This window comes from Ctenocephalides felis, unplaced genomic scaffold (assembly GCF_003426905.1).
Source record: "Ctenocephalides felis isolate EL2017-DRISC unplaced genomic scaffold, ASM342690v1 CF-g0.4_SCAFFOLD_00845, whole genome shotgun sequence".
Classification (NCBI taxonomy): domain Eukaryota; kingdom Metazoa; phylum Arthropoda; class Insecta; order Siphonaptera; family Pulicidae; genus Ctenocephalides; species Ctenocephalides felis.
In genome coordinates, this window is record NW_020536999.1 from 25,452,905 (window position 1) to 25,475,748 (window position 22,844).

The 22,844-nt window shown below is 29.0% G+C and overlaps 6 protein-coding genes and 1 pseudogene across 8 annotated transcripts; 4 read left to right on the forward strand and 3 right to left on the reverse strand.

Annotated features, from left to right (window-relative positions):
* Positions 1 to 115: 115 nt before the first annotated feature.
* Positions 116 to 1,346, reverse strand: LOC113363925. Of its 2 annotated transcripts, none has more exons than XM_026606411.1 (3): positions 1,116 to 1,346; positions 413 to 573; positions 116 to 344 (listed from the first exon to the last, which is right to left on the reverse strand). In XM_026606411.1, the coding sequence occupies exons 1-3, from the start codon at positions 1,258 to 1,260 to the stop codon at positions 177 to 179; spliced, it is 474 nt and encodes a 157-aa protein (XP_026462196.1). In that variant the 5' UTR covers positions 1,261 to 1,346; the 3' UTR covers positions 116 to 176. The 2 variants fall into 2 exon arrangements, with proteins under 2 accessions (XP_026462196.1, XP_026462195.1); XM_026606410.1 differs by having other exon boundaries at positions 413 to 576.
* Positions 1,347 to 4,291: 2,945 nt separating this feature from the next.
* LOC113380972 (SURF1-like protein) lies at positions 4,292 to 5,420 on the forward strand. Its single transcript, XM_026619991.1, has 6 exons — positions 4,292 to 4,312; positions 4,384 to 4,425; positions 4,491 to 4,612; positions 4,690 to 4,887; positions 4,951 to 5,133; positions 5,192 to 5,420. Exons 1-6 carry the CDS (start codon positions 4,292 to 4,294, stop codon positions 5,418 to 5,420), a joined length of 795 nt encoding a protein of 264 aa, XP_026475776.1.
* Positions 5,421 to 5,590: 170 nt separating this feature from the next.
* Positions 5,591 to 6,334, reverse strand: LOC113380981 (annotated as a pseudogene).
* Positions 6,335 to 6,647: 313 nt separating this feature from the next.
* LOC113375759 (max-like protein X) lies at positions 6,648 to 7,958 on the forward strand. Its single transcript, XM_026615708.1, has 5 exons — positions 6,648 to 6,817; positions 6,963 to 7,100; positions 7,196 to 7,383; positions 7,530 to 7,736; positions 7,799 to 7,958. Exons 1-5 carry the CDS (start codon positions 6,784 to 6,786, stop codon positions 7,955 to 7,957), a joined length of 726 nt encoding a protein of 241 aa, XP_026471493.1. The 5' UTR covers positions 6,648 to 6,783; the 3' UTR covers position 7,958.
* Positions 7,959 to 9,027: 1,069 nt separating this feature from the next.
* LOC113363292 (E3 ubiquitin-protein ligase MARCH5-like) lies at positions 9,028 to 10,785 on the reverse strand. The gene is made up of 5 exons (XM_026605783.1): positions 10,392 to 10,785; positions 10,217 to 10,328; positions 10,001 to 10,134; positions 9,601 to 9,794; positions 9,028 to 9,515 (listed from the first exon to the last, which is right to left on the reverse strand). Exons 1-5 carry the CDS (start codon positions 10,563 to 10,565, stop codon positions 9,170 to 9,172), a joined length of 960 nt encoding a protein of 319 aa, XP_026461568.1. The 5' UTR covers positions 10,566 to 10,785; the 3' UTR covers positions 9,028 to 9,169.
* A 408-nt stretch (positions 10,786 to 11,193) lies between these two features.
* LOC113380994 (nudC domain-containing protein 3-like) lies at positions 11,194 to 12,138 on the forward strand. The gene has a single exon (XM_026620002.1). The coding sequence runs from the start codon at positions 11,194 to 11,196 to the stop codon at positions 12,136 to 12,138; it is 945 nt and encodes a 314-aa protein (XP_026475787.1).
* Positions 12,139 to 14,069: 1,931 nt separating this feature from the next.
* Positions 14,070 to 22,178, forward strand: LOC113363369 (proton-coupled amino acid transporter-like protein CG1139). 2 transcript variants are annotated; one of them, XM_026605862.1, is made up of 11 exons: positions 15,207 to 15,232; positions 17,811 to 18,004; positions 19,097 to 19,184; positions 20,129 to 20,212; positions 20,324 to 20,474; positions 20,541 to 20,662; positions 20,863 to 20,947; positions 21,010 to 21,282; positions 21,347 to 21,525; positions 21,602 to 21,777; positions 21,849 to 22,178. In XM_026605862.1, exons 3-11 carry the CDS (start codon positions 19,120 to 19,122, stop codon positions 22,088 to 22,090), a joined length of 1,377 nt encoding a protein of 458 aa, XP_026461647.1. In that variant the 5' UTR covers positions 15,207 to 15,232; positions 17,811 to 18,004; positions 19,097 to 19,119; the 3' UTR covers positions 22,091 to 22,178. The 2 variants fall into 2 exon arrangements, with proteins under 2 accessions (XP_026461646.1, XP_026461647.1); XM_026605861.1 differs by lacking the exons at positions 15,207 to 15,232; positions 17,811 to 18,004 and adding an exon at positions 14,070 to 14,268.
* The last annotated feature ends 666 nt before the right edge of the window (positions 22,179 to 22,844 follow it).

The window sequence follows — 22,844 nt, forward strand, 5'->3', positions numbered from 1 at the left end:
TATAAATCAAAATAAACCAATCAGGGTTTCAACATGTTTATTATAATATATACATATTCAATTATCATTACAAATAAATTCAATATTTTCCTCTCAAGGCTTACCACTAGTTTCACGAACCCTTTCTGCTGTTGATATAAATTCGATTATATTAAAAAATAATTCAATTTCCATTTTCAGAAGGGGCAACAGTGGCTGCCCACGTCGTCCAGGTCTATGCAGGCGCCGTTGGGGAAGCAGACGACGTTCTGGCGCAACTTGACGCGGCGCTCTACGTGAATCTTGAAACTGTTGGCCACCCAACGGTAGAGAGACTCAGATTCGCTTTCTGATACGCCAAAGGCCTAGATAATTAGATAAGTATCTTCAATAGGCAAACTCGAAAAGTGCAATATAGTTTTTTTTTTCTTACCAAAAATTTATCGGATAATTCCTTAGGTATGTCGAGGTCGTCGGGGACTCTAAGTCCAGTGTGACATCTGGCCCTTGTTATGGGATAGAATCCCAAAGGAAATTTGCTTTCCATAATGCTGAAGCCGCGTGCCAACTCGAACAGAAGGAAGTAGGAGCGTTCTTCTAGAGACGGTAAAGGTATGATGTATTTTTATTAAATCTCTACCAACTTTTAATCATTCTGTTGATCTGAATGTTGTTTTTCGAAAATGCCAAAAACACAAAATTAAATTATCTATGCAAAGTCAATAGTACAATGCTTAAATAAACTGCTGCGGTATACTTTGAAACGCACTAGCAAATGAACTAAAGAAATTATCATAATTTGTGGATTTTTTTAATATTGTTATTGTAACTTTTAAACTACTCAGTTGACATGAGTGATGAGTTTAGCCAAATTGTATAAAATTTAATTATCTGCAAGAATGAGTAATTTTATAGCGATCTACAGCCACTCTTCCTACCTTAAATTTGCTTTAGAAAGTACAAGAATGCCGATTAAGGTGGAAGTCGTATTTTGGGCTTATATCTTTTGTAACTTTTAAACATCTTTACTTGATATGAATAATGCGATTTAATCATATTCATATTCATATTCATATTCAAATAAATTATATTGTCTAATATCAAAAGTCCCGTACCTTAACAACTCATGTACTCACCATCGCTTTCCAAGCCATCGTAGATCTCCTTGAACGATTTAACAGGCAACGTATCAGGATGCGCAGTTTCATTATATGTCACAGCATATGCGTTAACCAGGACACCTGACAACGCCAGGATGAACCAGAGCAATATCTTGTTCATTTCGAAAGAAACAAATAAGCACTTAGACCAAGGTAGATTACAACTCACCAGATTTTAAGTTATCAGGATTACTGAAAGTAGTACCAGAATTAAGTTCTATTCAAGTTTCGACCTTTTATCAATGACGATTCTAAAACGTTTATGATCAAAGCCTAAAGAGCAACCGATTGGTCTTGTTCTTATCGGAAATTTATTATTATCGTCATTGATTTTTTTTGCTTTACAACGAAACAAAATGTAATTCAGTGTTCTTTAGGGATTAATTGATAATCTCCTTGCAGTCGTGATTGTAGGAAAAAAATCTGTCACACACAGGGTCGAACTGATAGTAAGGTAAACATGATTGTAATTTAATTTAAGCCTTTTGATTTTTGCCATCATCGGCACTTGTATTTTTACTATATACCTGTAAGGGGTTGTGTAGCACAACCGGTACGTCCTGGAGACCTCTATATCAGGGCTTCTTAAACTATGGGTCGCGACTCCAAATGGGGTCGATTTTTATATGTATGATGTTTTGTATGTATTCAACGAATCCTTGAACTATAAATAAATTTATAAATTATTTAAAAATATTAATTATTTTTTTTATATCTGTGGGGTAGCCAGGAAACTCGCAGTCATAAATGGAGTCCCGACGACAAAAGTTTAAGAAACCTTGCTCTATATAATTCTAATTTTAGTAGAAAAGGTTTTATATTTGATTTTCAAAGTTTTTTTATTATTTTGTTTCTTGCTAAATTCAATGTAAAATCTTTTATTGTCTTTCGTCAACCGTAAGAATAACGAAAAATGTGATATATAAGAAGAACGTAATACATGTGAAATAATTATTTTTGACATAAATAAAATTGATTATTTATTATAATTGATAATTTATTTATAAATTTATTTATTTATCAAGTTCAATGTAATTAATTTATTTTTGAAATACGTTCATTTGAAGGTCGAAAAATAGTAGCCAAGTGACCCCCTGTAAAATTTCCTGAAAATTCGGAAACAGAAAAACCTGAAATTCCTAACGAATGACTAGTGAATATATATATATATATATATATATATATATATATATATAAAGTATGTATTATATTTATATATTAATGATATTGGAGTGCATTGTTGAACTTTGTGAAATGATCTAGGGATTAAGAAAATAACTATAAATAATTATAAATAGAACATTACTAAATTCTACTTTATTTTATCAAAGGCGGTACGATTGAACGAAAACCATAAAAAGGGATTATTAGTAAATTACACAAAAGATAAGAATGTAATTAAATAGTTTAATATGATAAATATGTAATATATGTATATAATATTATATATATAATATATATATATATATATATATAATATATAATACAAATTATACAAATTATACATACATTTAAATCAACTATAACATTGCCTAATAATATAAAGCCCTAGGATAAAGTTTCAACAATGTGTTAAAATATATATTTTTATATATATTTTATATATATATATATATATATATATATATACATATATATCAGTGTGTTTGTGAAAGTATTTATTCTGTCTCTACGCACAAATAGTAAATAACAAAATTTCATATGATTTGATTTGATTTGATTAATTTGCAGGCTTAATATTTTTAATCCCGTATGTCAAGATAATGATTGATCCATTAGAGTACGATAAATGGATCAATGGATTAATATAAATAAATAAAATAAACAGAAACTAATGTTGAAATTTGGAGAAAATAAAGAACCGAACAAATTGGAATTTCTTTCTACGCACACGAGATAACAGAAAAAAATGTTGGGTAGATGCAATAAGGTAAACTTATTTGGTAATTTTTTATATAAGTAATTGTACATATTTCAAATATTTATAGGAGAATACTTTATTATTTGTTATTATAATAGATATATAAACAAGCATATCATAATAATAGAATTTAAACATTCCACAATTAAAATAAATAATTTAATAATATTCTTATAAGAGTTCTCTTGATTTAAGTTTCTGTCTGGATAAGGGCGAGGTACTTTTCCAATATATTATGTTTTTATTTCAAATAATTGTAAAAAGATGCTAATTTTGTCTTTATTGTGATGTATAGTATAACATAGTATAACATAGTATAACATGTAATAATTTGAATTTTCCCAACGAAACAGTACTATTAAAAAAAAAATTATAATATTAATACAATATTAATTATTTAAAGTACTTTAAATGATTTCTCTTGTCATATAATTAATTATATGACAAGACTAATCATTTAAATTACTACAATACATATTAATACAATATTAATTATTTAAAGTACTTTAAATGATTTCTCTTGTCATATAATTAATTATATGACAAGACTAATCATTTAAATTACTTTAAATAATTAATATTGTATTAATATTACAATATTATTAATTAATGTTTGGTAACAAAATAAATACTAAAATTAATGTATCCTCAAAAATATTTGGGGTAATTTTAAAATTACTATAGTACTATAGTACTAAACATTAGTACAATGTAATACATTCTATAATTAATATGAATAATAATATATAAATTATTTTATCAATTTTTTTATAGATATATAAGCATATCTCGATATTGTCCTAGTACTTTCTCATTATAGTAGTAATTAATACAAAAACTTGTGAAAAATTGAAATAATTAGGCAATATTTAAGACATAAATAAAAAATTTAAAATAAAGCTATATGTATTTGTATATTCATAGCTAAATAAATATCTCAGATAATAAACGTATACTAACTAATATATATTGATATCAAATATCTCAATTTTTATTAAAAAACTGATTATAAATACAATTTTTTAATAAATGAATTGCAATTATCAGAATTTGAATTAAACGGTTTTTTCATTGACAGTTCAGTGTCAATTTGACAGTTGCGCAAAATTGTCTTCATAACCAAATAAATAGGAAATAAACTAGAATAACAAAAATACATAAAACGAGCTTTCAATTACAATTTATTTAACTATATTTACAATAATTAAAATCATGATCTCAAACACCAGATATGTACTGCGTTTTAATTCATGTAAAAATACATCCTATACGAATTCTATTAGATTTTTATCATTTAAACATAAATTAAAATTCAATGAAAAGAAACCAGATAATAAAATAACACCTTTTGGTTGGTGTTTATTGGTTTGTAATGATTATTATTCATACTGATTATTTCAACATTATTAAATATCATTTTATTACTGCAGGTAGTACCTATATCTTCATTTGCTCTCGGATGCTGGCAAGTCAAGAGACGTCGATGGAAAGAAGACTTAATTGCTGATTTAAAAGCTAGAACTACTTTGAAACCTATACCACTACCAGATGAGTAAGTTATATATAGAATACTTAATATGTAAAGTATTTATTTGTCAAGTATTATATATTAGTATTATATATTTGTAGTATATCTTATCTAACGAATATGGAATATCATCCGGTGATTGTCCGTGGTCATTATGTACCAGAAAAGAGTGTTCTTATGGGACCAAGATCATTAATTGTTGATGGTGATTCCTCTAAAGGCGGACTTTTGAGCCAAGGGGGTAAACATTCTGGTACAGGATTTCATGTTATTACACCTTTTAAACTATTGGACAGAGAGTGAGTTGAGTATTATATATATATATGCATATATATAATTTATTTAATTATTTATTATTACAGTGGTACTATTATGGTTAATCGAGGCTGGATACCAGCAAATAAAAGAAAAGTCATACAGAACGATGCTGAGAAAGAAAGTTCTCAAAACAATGAGCCAGTAACATTAATTGGTGTTGTAAGACATACTGAAGACAGATCTGTGTTTGCTCCTAGACAACAATCTGGAGGCACGCTTTTGTACAGGTATTTGTAATATCATTTTTAATTTTTATCATGTTTATAACATCATCTTTTATCCCAGGAATGTGCCTTATATAGCTGAGTTGACAGGATCAACATTACCGGTATTTTTGGATGTCAGAGAGTCCTCTGATCAAATACTTTATGATCCTGATAAACCTATACCGAATCAAACACGAGTCACATTAAGGAACGAGCACACTTCTTATATTTTTACATGGTTTGGATTGAGTGCATTCACAGGTTATATGTGGTATACGTCTGTTTTTAAGAAAATAAGGTTACCATAAACAAATGATGTTATCTAACATAAGTTTGGATAACAACATTTGTTTAATATAGTTGATGCAATAAAATATTTTATTTCAAAGTGATAATTATATTTATTCTACATTTAATTAAAAAATCTTAGTATAAAATATTTTAGATTTATTTCGCAATTTATTAAAACAAGTTTTATTTATTCTTCATCTACGTCCACTGCTTTATCATTTGTTATAGCAGCCACATTTACAATTGTTGATAAATCTTCTTTTCCTGATTTTAATCTTTCTCTAATCAGTTCTGCTATAGCCCTCTGTGTTCTTCGCTCAAGTCTACAATTATAAAAATATAACATAACATTTTTCTAATTTATTAAGCAATATTACATTGAAATATTGTGAGTAAAATGAATGACTACAAAGTTATTAAATCATAATTAATAGATGAGTTTAAAAATACTTATTTAACTTACTTGTCTAATTTTTTTGCAATATCCCTTTTTAAGTCCCAATCAGGTTTCCTAGGTGCTAAATTAGTTATATCTAAGTCTTCTATTAAAGTTTGAGCAGTCTTTGCAGACTCCAATTGTTCTTGGACTTCGCTTTCGATATCACAAGGTTTAGTATCAGGTATTGTGTTTTCTTGTAGCTGCTCATCTTGAGGCTTGTAACTCCGGAAAATGGGCCTAGGGGTAAAAGGTAATTGTTGTAGTTGTAAGTGTGTATATATATATATATATATATATATAAATTAGATTTCATTTGTTTGAAATTACTTAGGTAAGCTTTCACTGATTGATGAATTATTTGCACTGCTGGATTCTTGATCTGTTTTTCTTTTGAGAGCACGTAAACGTTCTTTACGTTTTAAAGCCTCTTCCTCTAAAGACCCAACTTTTATATCTGTAGTCATTTTTATATTTATTTATGCATAAGTAAATTTAAAAATTAAATGCAAATGTTTGTTTTGCAATGTCAGAAGAAAAATGCTGGTGTGCTGGGCTACTGGTAGGACATCTGTTATAAGTATATGAAACTGATAGAAATTGCGCAAATGATTTTTATAAATAAAGACTTAAATTACATAATTAAACATGTTGGAGCGAAGTAAAAGGCAAAAACAAATTAAATTCTTAATTATTACTTGTTTGACAATGAATTTATGACAATTTTTTATTATTATATATATTATATTTTTATATCCTCGAGTCATCTGTCACTGACAACTAGTACTGTTCTTATCAATGCAATGTCAAATGTTTCTTTTGACGTTATCTAAATAAGAATGTTATTTTTATTTAATATTTTTGATATAAACATTTATGCCAAAACTTGATAATGAACATAAATAAAATGCTTATTTATTGTTGATTGTTTTACCAGAATAAATATGGCAGAATCTTATTATGATCGGCTGGATAAAAGTAAGAAAACTGTTACGTATACAAAATATATCTAGATTGGATAAAATTAAATATTTTTAAAATAAAATATAGTGTAAACTGAGTATTTTTTTAATTATATATTTCTCAAGTTTTACATACGTATAAAAGTGATTTTATCATTTAGGAAGTCGGTTTAGAACAACTGCATCAGAAAGTGATATGAAATTGGAGCCTTCTAGTCCTAACGATAGAGAAAAATTTTCTTCAAGATGCAGCAGTACCGGTTCCTTACATACACCAACGTCTTCACCTCATAATTCAGGTCAGTTTTAGAAATAAACTCAATTATAACAAACAAATGTATTATATATTATTACTTCTAAGAGCCCAAAGTTTCATTTCTATATATTCCATCAGATGAAGAAGATAGTGATTCAAATGCTCGTACAGCTTGTGTCTTGACATACAAGGAACGAAGACGCGAGGCTCATACACAGGCTGAACAAAAAAGAAGAGATGCTATTAAAAAAGGATATGATTCCTTGCAAGAGTTAGTGCCTATGAAACAACAGAGTGAGGCCGGATATAAACTTAGTAAAGCAACTGTATGTTCACCACTGTAATATTATAACCAGTGAATCATTAATACAATTTAAATATTGTATTTGTAAATACAATTGTGCAATATAATAACCTGTAACATTTCTCCTATTATGTAGGAGCCGACATGCATTAATTAAAAAATTTGTAGGTTCTACAGAAGTCAATAGATTACATCCAATATCTTCATACACAAAAAAAGAAATTGGAAGATGACAGAAACAGTTTGAGAAAAGAAGTGGAGGCTTTGAGGATTGTACAATCTAGTTATGAGCAACTCGTAAAGGCTCAACAAATTAATAAGCCTGGTGAGAATATCATCCAAAGTCGATTAACAGATGAAGATAAATTGCAAGTGGTATGTTGTATTAGATTCTTTTTCCCAAGGTTTCTGTATTACTTTTAATTATTTTCTTTTAGTTCAAGGCAATAATTGAGCAACTGTTTAAATCATTTTGTATGATTTCTTTTGCTAATTTCTCAGAGCTGTCAGCTGGTGTCATAATGTGGTTAGAAGAATACTGCAAACCACAAATGCTGAGGAATATAGTACAAAGAGTTTTAGATTCGGCGAGATAGATTTGGGAATTGAATATATCATATATTGTAAATATGTATGTAAGTTTTTGTTTGTGATACATGTTTTTGCTTATTATACACAAAAATTATTGTTGGTTATTTATCAAAATTTACCATGATAAAAATGTATTAAATTGTAACCTTATTTTTGTTCTAGTTTCTTACAATTATTTTTTTGGGTTTCAAATTATAACATAAAATATTTTAAATAACAATACAATTTATAAAAATTTTAATATATTTAGTATATTATGTGCGCAAAAACCTTTTTATGTTTATGATTTTTCCAAGCATTGACATGTATCACTTTTTGATTCTTAGATATAAAAATGTAAATAGAACATATAATTCAACTTGCCATAGTTGAATAGTGCCATTTTTTTTTCTATTGATGTAATTTGTCAATAGGATACATGGTTGACTATATTTGTTGTTAAAGTTGATTGTTTTTTTATTATGTGTTGGATTTTCACTTTATGTGAGTAGATTTGTATATATTCATACTATAATATTTTATAATTGTATTTTATTCAAGAGCATTTATTTTTTATATATTGTCATTAAAGATGTAAATAAATAAATATATTTTTATTTTTTAAATTACTCCAAAAATGTGTATGTTTGGTATTTTGGTAAGAGTATACTTATTTAGTAAAAGATTTAGTTTTGTTAGGAAAAATTAAAGAACTTAATTGAAACAAGAATTTATCAATCAAATTTTGAGATTAGTCTGATCAATCATTTTAAATTAGAATTTAAATGATTGGTTCCTGAGCTTTTATGATGATAGAATACAATAAACAATGTTAAATTTTATACAAATTTGTTGAAAGTTTCATTAGTATTAGACACGCATTTGAAAAGTTACAAGAGATCTAATAGCAACCTAAATATAATAAGATTGGAATGATTTACAGCAATTAAAAGTAATAGCTTTTATTTACATTATGTACACTATTTTTTAGTTTATTTATTTACATCTTTGAATGTTTCACAGAATTATCTTAAACTTAATTTTATTTGAAAAACTAGTTACTATTTTATCTATATATAGATATAGATAGTGTCGAATGAGTTTCTTTAACTAATCTATTAACAATGGATTTAGAAAAAATATTTATAAAATACAAGCCATCTCATAACAATATAGCATATTCATTTGTATATCTATTCCTATCAGTGCAATTCAAATAAATCTATTATCGTTATCCCTTAAAGCATTTCACTCGAGTTATTAGCACTGAGTCCCCCATATTGACTTCTGTTTCCAAACTGTGCAACATTTTCATCTGTGTAGTCCATAATTTTACGTTTGCTCTTTCGTACAATTAATTGTTGTCTATGGAATATTTTCAACACTCCTTTAAAAGCTATAAAAGCTACTCCACCGAGTAGTGTGCGTTGGAAATTGCTTTCAATTGATTCAAATAAAACTCTGCCAACCAAGACAGCTATTGTTGGTAGAACTAGTGCCCCACACAGGACTCTAGTAGCAGAGACGGGGTCTGATAAGGGTGGAATGTCACTTTCAGCAAGATTCACTACTGAATCTGATTCCCTTGAAATAGAGAAATTATTTGATTAAATGATTAAAACTCTTGAAAATAGTATTTATTGATATATATATATTCTATTTCTCTTACGTTGGCAGGATATTTCTAAGCAGGGGAATTTTTCTCACAATATGTCTTTTACGTCTTATAAAGGTTAATACAGAATCTTCCCATCTGAGCATTTTACCTAAAACTAAACCAATTGGAATAGCTGGTAAACCAACCAATAAAACCAACGGATCTTGCAATTCCATCAAAGCCATTCCTTCTTTGTGTCCTACTACCTACATTAGAAAACATTAGTCTATATACAGTCATGAGATTAGCTTATTTATGCATATATCTAAAATATTCTTCATAACTTTTTAACTATAGGAACACAGTCCACTTGTGATGGACAATAAATATGCAGAATACTCCCAAAAATTTGTAAATAAATTGAACACAAAGGGCCTTAGACCGATATGGATTTATAGGATATTGGAAATACCTGCATCACCGTGATGGCTCCATATGTCACAGCAGTCCAGTAAACTGATCCAACAACAATGCCTGCAGCTAGAAATGGACTCAACTTTTTTGTCAACATTTCTATTCCGTCCAGAATAAGTACAATCATGCCAACTAATGCAACAATCAAGAATTTATATATATATATATATATATATACATATATATATTTAAGATAAATATAATAATGCGATACCTGGAGGAAAGACTATTATGTACTCTGTTTGGCATTGTGGACAATGTACTCTGCCAAAGCTGTTGTCTTTCTGTTTTTCATCTACCCATCGTTGTAAACAAGATTGATGCACCTGGACATTGATAATATATGTAGTACCATATGTATGTATATATATTATTTTGTTATAATGTACCCATTTTGATGTTCCTTTACAATGGCAAGGCTGTACCCAGTTTGCGTTTGCATCATCCTCTTCGGTAGCAAAACAGACCCAACAATGTCTTTGTTGGGACTCATTCGACGGTGTCTCCGACACGGGGTTAGCATATTCTGTACACTGTGAACCTCTATTTTCTAACGTAGTCATTATAAGTTATCTCTAGAAACATTACATAGTCTAATCAAACAATATTTCATAGGTTATATCCATCGCACATCGAATTTGGAAGCATTGAGTGACTCCTAAATCGCCATTGTGTAATAGATTGTTAAATATATAATTTATGAAGTGTGAAATAGAGGGACATTACGTGATTTTTTTTAGGATTTTGTATATATTAAACTTGTAAATTTAGTTATCAAAGCAGGTTTTTTGCTACTGTCATTTTGCTGTCAATTCATCGTGGGGTTGCCACATGCATTTTTGACGCAGTGACACAAAATTGCAATCTGGCAACACTTGTAGTTTGACAGTTGTTGTTTGAAACTAGAAAGTTCGAGTTGAACCGAGTCGACATTATTATATTTTTTTATATTTAATAAATATAAAACACGTGATTGACGTATTAATAAGTATAATTATATAGATAAATATAAATATACATTGTTATTAAAATCCTAATTTTATTTACTAATCTATTAATGACAATTTGAAGCAGGCAATACTTTCGTAGCGATCGTAGTGTTTACATTTTCTTGTCAGCTTGTCAGTTTGTGTCGTTTATGTTGTGTTTTTTTTATAAGTGAAAATTGTTGTTGATATATTTATTTACGGCATGACGTGCTCAACGGACTCATTATTTATTGAAATATTTCAAAAGGGCGATGATATTAATACATTTTTTGATGCACTGTTTGGTTTTCTTAATCGTTGCACAAATTTCTACGAAGAAGACATTAATGTTTGTGAACAAGTTTGTATGCAATATCTAAGACTTTGGCATCCTGAAAAAAATTGTATTACTAATAATCATGAAGCCCACTTGAATAATATCGAAACTATCGACTCTGACAGTAAAAATCATATAGAGGAGGTTATGTCCACCGATGAGCAAATTTTTTTAAACAAAAATGAAATCTACAACACAAATCTGCACCAGTCAGACATAGTATACGATAATGAAATAGAAATATCATCCTGCGATGACATAGAACCAATCATGAGTGCAGACACAAAATTTAAACACAACACATCAAGCGAATCCTATAACGGTGCTGTTACAGAAAAATATACCTGGTCACAATCGATAAATGAAATAGACATATACATAACTTTGCCAGAGACAATAACATCAAGTAGCCAGTTAAAAGTTTTGATTACACCTGCACACCTAAAAGTAGAATTTAAAGAAGAATCAACACCTTATATTGATGAAGACTTCCCTTTCAATTGCAAACCATCAGAATCCGTGTGGTGGCTTTCGAATGGTAGGCTATTGATACATTTACAAAAAAAGGAAGATCGATGGTGGCAAAAGTTGTTGGAGTCGGACACACCTTTGGATATAAGTAAAATGAATTGTTCAAGACCCTTAGATGAGCTCTCTGAAGACGCACAGACTTTAGTACAAGAAATGTTTTGGAACGAAGCACAAAAAAGTATGGGCAAGCCTACTACAGAGGATATAAGAAATAGGGAGCTATTAAGAAAATCCTGGAATGCTGATGGTTCTCCTTTTCAAGGGATGGAGTTTGATCCTTCTTTAGTAAACTTTCACTAATTATAGAAATATATGATGTTTTAGAATTGATAACAAGAACATGGTCTTTTTTATTGTTATGTTATTTTATACATATATTGATACTTTCTCAAATTTTATTGTATATATATATTTATATAAAGCAGAAATAAGATGGATATGAAAACAAGATTTTGTCTTATTTCTACATTATCGGTTGTTACAAACATTTTATATATTTTGTACTCGATTATTTTTTCAAAGGTATGGATTTTGTTAGCATTATGGTCTTGCAGGACGTGCAGTTGATGTTAATATAATGTGCTTTAAAGTGTTTAGTACAATAACAAATACTAAAATAGATGAGAATTAATTCAACCTCAAGTTTTACAAAATTTTGTATTTGTGTTCAAGTTTAACACTTGTATCGTTTCTTGATTTTAAAATCTGTTTAGTAGAACTGTATAATTTGAGAATATGATGTTTTAAATCTTGTTTCATATTATAAAAATGGTTAAAAAAGCTGTTTAGTGACGAAATGAAAATATTAAACAAAGATATTGGAGAATATTGCACAAAAATTTGTTATAGGTCTTTAATTTTAATATACATGTATATTGCAATGTGCCTTTGAATGCCCAATAATTGGAATCCATTCACTGTAGAATGCTGGAAATTAGGTATGTGATGCTTTAAACCTAATTTTTAATTTTAACTAGTGGTGTATGGCATCGTGCCTTAAGGCAAATTGCGGGAACTTTCTGTACCGTAACGAAATGCTTGGGAATATTAAATGTCTTTAAATAGATTATTATAAATATTGTACATTGTCTAATATTTATAAGAATTATGTAAACTGAATTACAAAGTTGAAATTATTTGTTTTAAGTATATTAGAACTTTAGTCAGAATTAAAATTAAAATCTGAATTATTTTCCATATACAAAAAAAAAAAAAATCTGAAAAAAAATTTGAAATAATTTTTATTTTCAAAAGCAATTATTTTGTTAAAACAAGCTGAAAGTTCTTTGAATCATTCAAATCGGACGCTTAGTTCTCTCCAAACTGTAATCGTTTCCACATTTAGCTCTGTATCTTCGAAATTGCTAGACCTGCCTTTGCCAAAATCTAATCACCGCTTCTCCCCGTCATTACGAATTGAATGTTTTTCTCGATCATTTAAATCGGATGCTCCGTTCTCTCAAAAACTCGAATTAGATTTTCTGCACTCTTTGCTCCGTATCTCCGAAGCGGTTGGATCTGCCTTTGTCAAAAACTAATCAGCACATCTTACTATCAATAGTAATCGAATATTTTTTGTACCATTCAAATCGGTTAATCCGTGCGTCCGAAAACGTGGAGGAAAATTGTATCCATACATACATACACACACACTTTTTTGAGGTATGCCAAAATGTTCAGCAACCTTCCAAACGTGAAGAAATGTAAAAAAAAAATCAATTTCGATTTTTGGACGATTACAATAACTAACCCTACGGGAAGTTAATAAAGATTTTGGAGAATATTCCACAAAAATTGGTTATAGGGATTTAATTTTAATATATGTTCCTTTGAATGTCCAATAATTGGAATCCATTCATTGTAGGATGCTGAAAATTAGGTATGGGATACTTTAAATCTTTTATTTAATTTTTGAAAATACTTATGGGTACTATTTTGTAACGGAAGAAATTTTATATATTATTTTATTAAGGTGTATGCATTTCTATACGAGGCATAAAAATCCTCGACGCATTTGTTACGTACTATAGAAACTATACTTGTTTGTACGAAATCTTAAATGTATATCATATTATCATATACTATATATATTTAATTATATATATATATATATATATATATTTATATATACTTTCCACCCCTCTACTAATGTTAGCGCATGCGTCCTAACCTATATAAATGTATTAATAGTAAAGGTGTCTCATTCAATCACAAACAAGCAGCCGTTCTATCTGTTTATAAATATTAATTTTATATTAAACGAGTATTAAAAAGTTGGTCATAAATGGTTCAACGTGTTCAAGTGCGTAATTTAAAAGTGTAAATTCAAAAAAAAAATTAGAATAAAATAATGTGTTTTGCAAGTGCGTGTTCGGGGGATATATAGATAGGTAGACGGCGGCTCGATAATATTGTAATCGGTATAAAACGGTAAGTAGTTTTCCGGTTTAATTACAATATATTTTTATAGATTTTATAAATTTAAATAATTACTTATATTTCTAACTTTATTTTAAAATTTTTAATTTACTAAATAAATCCTCGTGCGCTTTATAAATTTAAAAACTAAGCATAAATGCCCTCTTTTTGCAAAACATACCTTGGAGTGGTTTAAACATTTTTTAGGGCGTATGAAAACTTTGTATTCTAGACATGTTATTCCTTAGAGTCTATATTAAAACAACAAATAATAAAATCAATTTGTTTTTTTACAAATCTTAAATGGATTTTATCAAATTGCGTACGGTTTATGTATAAAATACTAGTCTATCCTTAAATTACATTTTTAAAGGACTCCTTAGGACGCACTGTCTGTACTACAACATTGTAAATCGGATATGTTATTTCTTACAGTGTCTATTATAACAACAAATAATAATATAGATGACTTTATTAAGAAAATTTTGAATTTCAACCCTTTTCACTCGCGAATTCCAAAAATAATACGTATTTTGTCGCCGGAGCAGCGATATCCGAGTAGAAAGGGTTGATCGGGTTAATATTATAATTGGTATAAAATTCAGATATATTAGATTTAAATAATTATTTATATTTCTAACTTTATTAAGAAAAATAATTTGATCTACCTTTGCAGATTTAAATACCAAGCATAATTGCTCCCTTTATGCAAAAATACATTGGAGTTTTTTAAACATTTTTCACTCATGGAGTTGTATGTACTCCTACTTTGTGTTCGAGTCATGTTATTCTTTACAGTATCTATTACAATAACAAATAATAAAATTATAGTTTGTTTTCTTATAAAATTTTTAGTTATAATGGATTTTACCAAATTGCCTCTGGTTTATGTTGAACAAAATACTAGTCTATCATTAAATTACATTTTAAAGGACTCTGCAGGATGCACCGTCTGTACTACAACATTGTGAAATAAGTATGTTATTCTTCAGATTGTCTGTTATAACAACAAATAATAACATGAATTACTTTATTGAGAAAATTTCAAGTTTCAAACGATTTTGCTTGGTATGGTTTGTAAACAATTGATAGGTATTAATACCTATAGTTTGAAATTTACTGTTATTAAGTTACTATTATAATTAGACAAGATCTCAAATAAAATTTTAAGTTATAAAAGACTTAGCAAAATATTCAATAGGTATGTATGGAACTTATACCATGGATTGATATTTACATTATATCTCATAATCAGTGTTTTTTTTATTATACCCTTTATTAGACTTTCTCGGTGGTAACTGATTTTATGTAATAGTTTTTTGGTTATACATAATTCTAGCAAAATTGAGCTCTGCAGCTCTGCGAAACTGCGGAGCTCTGCAGAACGTACCGTTTGCATTAGGAAAAAAAAAATACTGTTTCATGTTTATATGTATATATAATATATATAATATATATATATATATAAATGTATAAATGTATGTTATGTATGTTTATATTAAGTCTTAAAATCTGTTCCATATGACAAATTGAATCTCCGTCACTTTAAGCGGATGTCGACAATTTAATATGACACTTGAATGAAACAAATTTTATTCGTGGCATCTCACATAATAAGTGTCATCCTGATAAATACGACTACACTATATATATAAATCATACTTGATTTCACTTTCATTCTAAAAGTTTCATAGAACTTAACTTCAGTAGGTGGAAGTAAGATAATATTTTTTTATATTATAAATTTTATAAGATCGAATATTAAATTCTCAATGTACTCTTCGATCTCTTTTCAATGATATATCACATGAAAAATAATATTAGAATTTAACCTATCGGCAAGTTGCTATTGTATAATGTGAGATTTGATCAAATTTCACGCAGATACAACCTTTGTTATTAATTTTTCAAAAATGTTTTGTCTGCACTAATAATAATAATAATAACAAGTACTTCGTATCACGTTTCAAAAGTTATATCAAATTACTAATTGTACTTTTATAATTAAATAATATTGTCATTGTTAATTGTTTGCTGGTTGTATAAATATATACATATATGTATATATATATATATATATATATATATATGTGTGTGTGTGTTATATATGAGTAGTGAAATAAATCAAATAATAGCCAATAATTTATGAATTAATCTTCAATTTTTCAAATGTTTCGATATAAAATGTTAGGTCATCATCAGTGGTTTCTTACATCAATTAGGGAATAAGTTAGCACTAACATTCATACAATAACTTTTTACTATCAAAAAGATTTTTTTAGTTTAATGTAAAATAATAGCAAGTAAAAGAGTTATGTAACAAAAATAATTTAGATAAAATACAAGACATTTGAGACTCGGTGCCATTTGTAAATACAAGTGCTCTTGCAAAAACATTTTGTATTTTATCTTAATTATTTTTGTTACGCAACTCTTTTATGTTCCACAATTTTACATAAAACAAAAAAATTCTCTTTGTTAATGATAAGTTGGTGTATACTATAAATGTTAGTGCCAACTTTGTGCACATTTATTGATGTATACACCAAGTCTAATGAGTATAAACCTGATGATGACTTAAAATTTTAAGTCGTAAATAATTTAAAATGTTTAAATGCCTTAAATTTTTTTGAAAAGTTTGATTTTTTTCATAAAGTTTCAAAGCTCATAACCCATAAATTGTAAACAAAATTTGTAATTATTACTAAAATCTCTATGAAACATCTGATAATTTGATGTGCATATGTCTAATGATATTTTTTGGCCACCAAATGGCATTTTTTCAAACTTTTATTTTTATTTTCGAAACTGCTGGAACTATCTTCCCAAAAATTCAACTAATTCTTCATTATATCAATATAAGTGATATGTTTTTTGAATTATTCAAATCGGACGCTCCGTTCTCTCAAAATTGCAATTCTTGTCACTTTTTACACCGTATCTTTGAAATGGCTAAACCCGCCTCTGTCAAAAACTAATCACTGCATCTGCATCAATACAAATCGAATGTTTTTTGAATCATTCTAATCGGATGATCCGTGCTCTCAAAATCGTGAACTAAAAATTGTATTCAAACATACACACAAAGACATACACCCACAGCAAAAATGTTCAGAAACTCGAGGTATGTCAAGGTATACCAAAATGTTCAGAAACCTTTGAAACGTTAAATTTACAAACAATTTCATTTTTAATTTTCTTGCGATTACTATAACTATTATCTTATGGGAAGTTAATATAATATTTTTTATCATGGATAAAACGTATGTGCAACCTCAAAAATTTTGAGTACAATGGCGATAAAGTTTGGGTATCATTTATACATGAAATTCAAATTTTTGTGGTAAATTAACTTTTATATAAACACAAAAACTAGTTTCAATATTGTCGATTTATCTAGTGCTGTGCATACAGTAGAAACAGGATAAAAAACGGTTGGTTTATGGCCTATATATGATGCATATATATTTCTATTACATTTACATAATACATCTATTTCCTCGCCATCAGTCACAAGTGTCAGAAATCCCTCAACTGAAAATAACTTATTGCAGACACGGAATACTTTGGCAGATTTTCAATCAAGTCACACTACTCATTTAGTCAAATCTTCTTGAGTCAGTCAAATGATCTCGGAGCACCTGACCAGATCACTTAATCCGATTCAAACCTAATTTTAGAGTCTAAATTGGTTTATTGAACCTGTCTGTGATAAAGGAGTGGTGCATGGTGCATTTCAAGATACTACGTAAGATAATTTGATAACAACTTGGCAATAGGCAAATATCTAACATCTGGTAAAACAACTGAAGATATGTTTTGGTACAGTAATTATAAACTTTTAAATTTCATAAATAACCAATAATTTATCTTGTTATTTTTTATCAATATTATGTAAAATGATCTATTACTTGTTATTTAACTTATATTTTTCTTACAGTCCTTATTTCTACCATATTTTAGTATATATGTTTACGGTTTTTTTATAGAATTTTTTTATTATTTTCAATTTCATTATTTCATTTTTTTCAGTTTTTTCCAGCGAAACATAGTTTATTATGCAATTTGAATGATTGTTTTGAAACCAATTGGATATGTGTGCAATTTGTTATTATAATATTTAAGTATTTACTTATAATAGACAAATAAAAATTTAAAAAAAATATATATCTGACACCTTTTTGCATGTGACGTATTACTCAATACAGAATTAGAAGTACATTATGTAGATGGTCCAAATTTATTTTGAAGTATAAAAGTCTGAAGTATCTAAATATTCTAAATGTATGATTTAGACGTGCAATTAGCAGAAACTTAGAGACAACTTAGTCTAATTATTCATTTAAAAGAGCACAATTCAATGTAATACGAAGAAGTCGAAATTTGGAAAGTTTCGAGAATTCTTTGCAACTTGCCAATAGATCAAAACCTAATACCATTTGGCATGCTTTCAAAAAAGTTTGGAGAGTACAATATGAATCGAACCTTTTTTGTAAATAAAAAAATATATAGATTTTTTTTTCCTAATTTTACACTATGGAAATTTCATATTGCAGGATGTATATATATAAATATATCAGTGTGTATATTTAAATTACAATCTGTCCTTCTACATTAATATCAACTGCGTTCATTTACCATTAATTAAAACCCATTAAAATAGATTCGATCCCACTCCAGATCAAGAGTTGCATTAAATTGCATATTCGCAATTCTTTTCTCTCGGCTCTCGATTAAAATTCTTTGAATCCATAATCGTACATCGATTAAAATTTAATTATTTTTGGCGTGAGAATAAATTTAATTCGATTTAATTCTAGTTTTTGCTTTTGTTTTGCAGAAGAGTTTTACTGAACGTGCAACATGGAGGAGAAGAACGGAGAAGGAATCAATTTGCAAATTATGGAAGTGGGAGGAGGAAACAAAACGTGAGTGGAAAATGGATAAAAATTTATGTTTAAATAAATAATAAGTGATAAATATGTATTATGCTAATGTATTATAATATTGGACAGTAGTGTTGCCAATGGGCAGGACTGAGTTAAACTCCAACTCGATTCAGGGAAGGAGTAGTGTGAGAGTTTTTCCCAATTCCATTTCACACAGTGCCCAAGATGGGCTTATTTTCAATTGGAAACATGTTTTCGATCTATATATGGTGATTAATTTTTAATTGTGCAAATTCATTTTGTGTAAAATTAATTAATTTACAATTATGTCCAATATTCCTAGAGCAAACCACTCTTCAAAAACCATATAATAACGACTGGTGTTTAATAACGTTTGCAAATCTGATACCAATCGGTTGATATGAATGTGGTGTAAGACAAAAGTGTTCACATTTAAATTTTGTACGACTTTTACTAACGACAAAAGACAAAAGTGTTCAGATTTAAATTTTGTACGACTTTTACTAACGACAAAAGACCCTAGATTAACTCGACATACTTTGAAATATAGTTGTTAAGTAGCAATTATTCTGAACAGCAACCGCCTTTGTCCGTCGGTTTACTTGTTCAAGTGCATTCATTTATTATTCCTTTAGCAACTTATAAACCGTTAGATTCGTCTGAATGATGTGTTTGAGCGAAATATACAAAATTAAATCATCTACAATTTTGTTTAACACCGTAATGCCCTATGACAACTTGGTATATTTATAACGAGCCTAAAAAATTAACCCTCGTATATTTGTATGTAAATATCTCTACCCGAGATCCACCTGTTGGACGACTACTCATTAAAATTCTTTAGAGCGACTTCTGTTCTCATTTCTCATGGCTCATCCTGTACCCAAGCTCTATATTCCTTTTTCATCTATAATCATCTCAAAGATGTCTTTAAATTACATATAATTTAAATTTATTTTCAGAAAGGACACGCCTGTTGGGACTCCGACGTCGCAGAATGAGGACTACGACCCTCACCAGCACAGAACTAACCCGAATGCAACGACGTAAGATAGATAAATAAATAATTTATATATATATATATATATATATATATATATATATATATATATATATATATATTTATACCTATATAAAATCTTATTCGATTCTTTTAGAAATCGTGAAACCTTAATCCATTTACTAAAAGGTTCACTGGGAACTGGAATCCTTGCAATGCCGGAAGCCTTTCACAACTCCGGTTTAGTCTTAGGAACCATCAGCACGATATTGATTGGGGCCCTGTGCACATACTGTTTGCATGTCCTGGTATAATTCATTTTTATTTAAAATTATGATTTTGATGTGACTTATTGTAAAATTAATTGTTTTCAGGTGCAAGCCCAATATATTTTGTGCAAAAAATTAAAAGTTCCAGTTCTGTCCTATCCGGCATCTATGAAATACGCCCTGGAAATCGGCCCGCAGTGTCTCAGGCGTTTTGCTAATGCATCATAGTAAGATTTATAAATCATTTTATTTAGACAAAAGTTGTGTCGAAAGGCTTTAGTTTGTTTTAAAGGGCCAACCATATTTTCGTAGAATCGAGATCATCGCAGAAGTTTTGGTTTTCCATTCATTCGACATCCTTTAGTAAAATCTAATCCTGTTTGTTGATGTGAACAATGTCTATTATTTTATTATATTTTTTTTCTAGTGCTATCGTAGATATCTTTCTCATAGTGTACCAAGTTGGAATCTGTTGCGTGTACGTAGTCTTCGTCGCAGAAAACATCAAACAGGTGATAACCACCATCAACGACTACCTCAAAAACAACCTAACAAATTATCGTTTTTGTTGCAGCTGATAGACTTTTACGTGGTAGAATTAGACGTCAAACTCCACATGGTGTTCCTTTTAATACCTCTGATCGCCATCAACAGCATAAGGAATTTAAAGCTCTTGGCTCCATTTTCTTCTTTGGCCAATTTGGTGACACTGGTCGGTATCTGTCTGATTATGGTGTATATTTTGGACGACTTACCGTCTCCTTCAACAAGGGAGATGGTGGCACCGCTGGTGAGATATCCATTATTTTTTGGAACCACGTTGTTTGCCTTGGAAGCTGTCGGAGTGGTAAGTGTATAGCGATTGATAAGCAGGGAAAACCATTTTATTTACAATATGATTTTGGTTTCAGATAATTGCTTTGGAAAATAACATGAAGACTCCAGCGTCCTTCGGAGGCTACTGCGGCGTCTTGAACGTCGCCATGTCTATCATTGTCTTTTTGTATGTTATGGTTGGTTTTTTGGGATACATCAAATACGGCCCTGACTCGAAAGGTTCTATAACTCTGAATCTGCCAAATGAAGAAATGTGAGTTCTAAACGTGTACTGCTAGACATCATGATAATTGATGTTTGAGATGATTTTTTTAATGTTTAATCCACAGCATGGCCCAATCTATTAAAATAATGTTTACACTGGCCATCTACGTTTCCTACGGTCTCCAGTGCTACGTGCCAGTGGAAATATTGCTGACCAGATACTTCGAGAAGAAAATTGCCCAGAGCGACCACAAAATTTTGTATGAGTACGCAATCAGGATAGGAGTTGTCATCGTAACCTGTGAGGATAAAACTAATTATGTTTCTATTTATTTATTAAATCACCAATTATGTATCATCTTCTTCCTGCAGTCCTGAGTGCTGTGGCCATCCCCCGCCTGGGTCTCTTCATCTCGTTGATCGGTGTCTTCTGTTTGTCGGCCCTCGGATTGGCCTTTCCGGCCGTGATAGAGTTATGTGCAAAGTGGCCCGATAACTTGGGTAAGTTTCGCTACGTCTTGGTCAAGGATATCGCCCTGGTTCTATTCGGCATCGTCGCCCTGATCGTCGGTACGTATGTCAGCGTCAGAGGTATCGTGTTGTCTTTTATGTGATTCGGGGAAAAGAAGGTAGGAGATTTGTTTAATTCTAAGGTTCGGATGGTTGTTTTATATATTTAGTTGTTTTTTAAGGTTCCTATGGTTGTGGAAGAACCTAGATTTTGATTAATTTCAGATTTTCAGATTTAATATATTTTTTAGTATTTAATTGTTATGATGTAAATATTTGTTTACAATGAAGCGTAGCTTTCAATGATAATTATATTATTAACAAAAGAACCGTTTGCTGTTCTGCTCTGTCGAAAACGTAACAGTTCCAAATAACATTGACTAATGTGACTCTTTTTTATATATTTTATATATTTTCTATTTAAATATTTTAAAATGGTAATTATAGTTCTAAGAAAAAAAAACATTGAGTATATCCTACAAAGGTTCAAAAATTTATTAATTTATAACTGTTACGATATGCTTATTGCAGAACAGGAATATAACAGACGTGAAACAATTTTATTTGCTAATTTTTATTCTAGACGTTCTCTTTGTTATTGTCTAAATTCTCAAAGTTGGTAGAATAAATAAGTTTATTTTTTATATGATTGTTATATAATTATATAATATAAAATTTTAGCAGCCAACACGTCAAAATTCAAAAAGAACAATAATTATAGAAAAGTAGTTATTAGGTACGTTTAGAGTACTAAATCTGTGTCATCACTGTATAGTTACAATAATTATTCTCTGAAGTTCATTTTTTTAGTTTTTTTATAAGATGACACTGATTTGGTGCACGAAACGTACATGGCAG

Coding starts and splice junctions, on each gene's coding strand:
- LOC113363925 (XM_026606410.1), bottom strand. CDS start 1,260: ATGAACAAGATATTGCTCTGGTTCATCCTGGCGTTGTCAGGTGTCCTG. Junction 577..1,115: donor CGATGGCTTGGAAAGCGATG/GTGAGTACATGA, acceptor TACCGTCTCTAG/AAGAACGCTCCTACTTCCTT. Junction 345..412: donor AATTATCCGATAAATTTTTG/GTAAGAAAAAAA, acceptor CTAATTATCTAG/GCCTTTGGCGTATCAGAAAG.
- LOC113380972 (XM_026619991.1), top strand. CDS start 4,292: ATGTACTGCGTTTTAATTCAT. Junction 4,888..4,950: donor TTTAAACTATTGGACAGAGA/GTGAGTTGAGTA, acceptor TTATTATTACAG/TGGTACTATTATGGTTAATC. Junction 5,134..5,191: donor GGAGGCACGCTTTTGTACAG/GTATTTGTAATA, acceptor CTTTTATCCCAG/GAATGTGCCTTATATAGCTG.
- LOC113375759 (XM_026615708.1), top strand. CDS start 6,784: ATGGCAGAATCTTATTATGATCGGCTGGATAAAA. Junction 7,101..7,195: donor GTCTTCACCTCATAATTCAG/GTCAGTTTTAGA, acceptor ATATTCCATCAG/ATGAAGAAGATAGTGATTCA. Junction 7,737..7,798: donor ATGAAGATAAATTGCAAGTG/GTATGTTGTATT, acceptor ATTTTCTTTTAG/TTCAAGGCAATAATTGAGCA.
- LOC113363292 (XM_026605783.1), bottom strand. CDS start 10,565: ATGACTACGTTAGAAAATAGAGGTTCACAGTGTACAGAATATGCTAAC. Junction 10,329..10,391: donor GTAAAGGAACATCAAAATGG/GTACATTATAAC, acceptor ATCAATGTCCAG/GTGCATCAATCTTGTTTACA. Junction 9,516..9,600: donor CTTAGAAATATCCTGCCAAC/GTAAGAGAAATA, acceptor CTCTATTTCAAG/GGAATCAGATTCAGTAGTGA.
- LOC113380994 (XM_026620002.1), top strand. CDS start 11,194: ATGACGTGCTCAACGGACTCATTATTTATTGAAATATTTCAAAAGGGC.
- LOC113363369 (XM_026605861.1), top strand. CDS start 19,120: ATGGAGGAGAAGAACGGAGAAGGAATCAATTTGCAAATTATGGAAGTG. Junction 21,526..21,601: donor AATCTGCCAAATGAAGAAAT/GTGAGTTCTAAA, acceptor TTTAATCCACAG/CATGGCCCAATCTATTAAAA. Junction 21,778..21,848: donor AGGAGTTGTCATCGTAACCT/GTGAGGATAAAA, acceptor TTCTTCCTGCAG/TCCTGAGTGCTGTGGCCATC.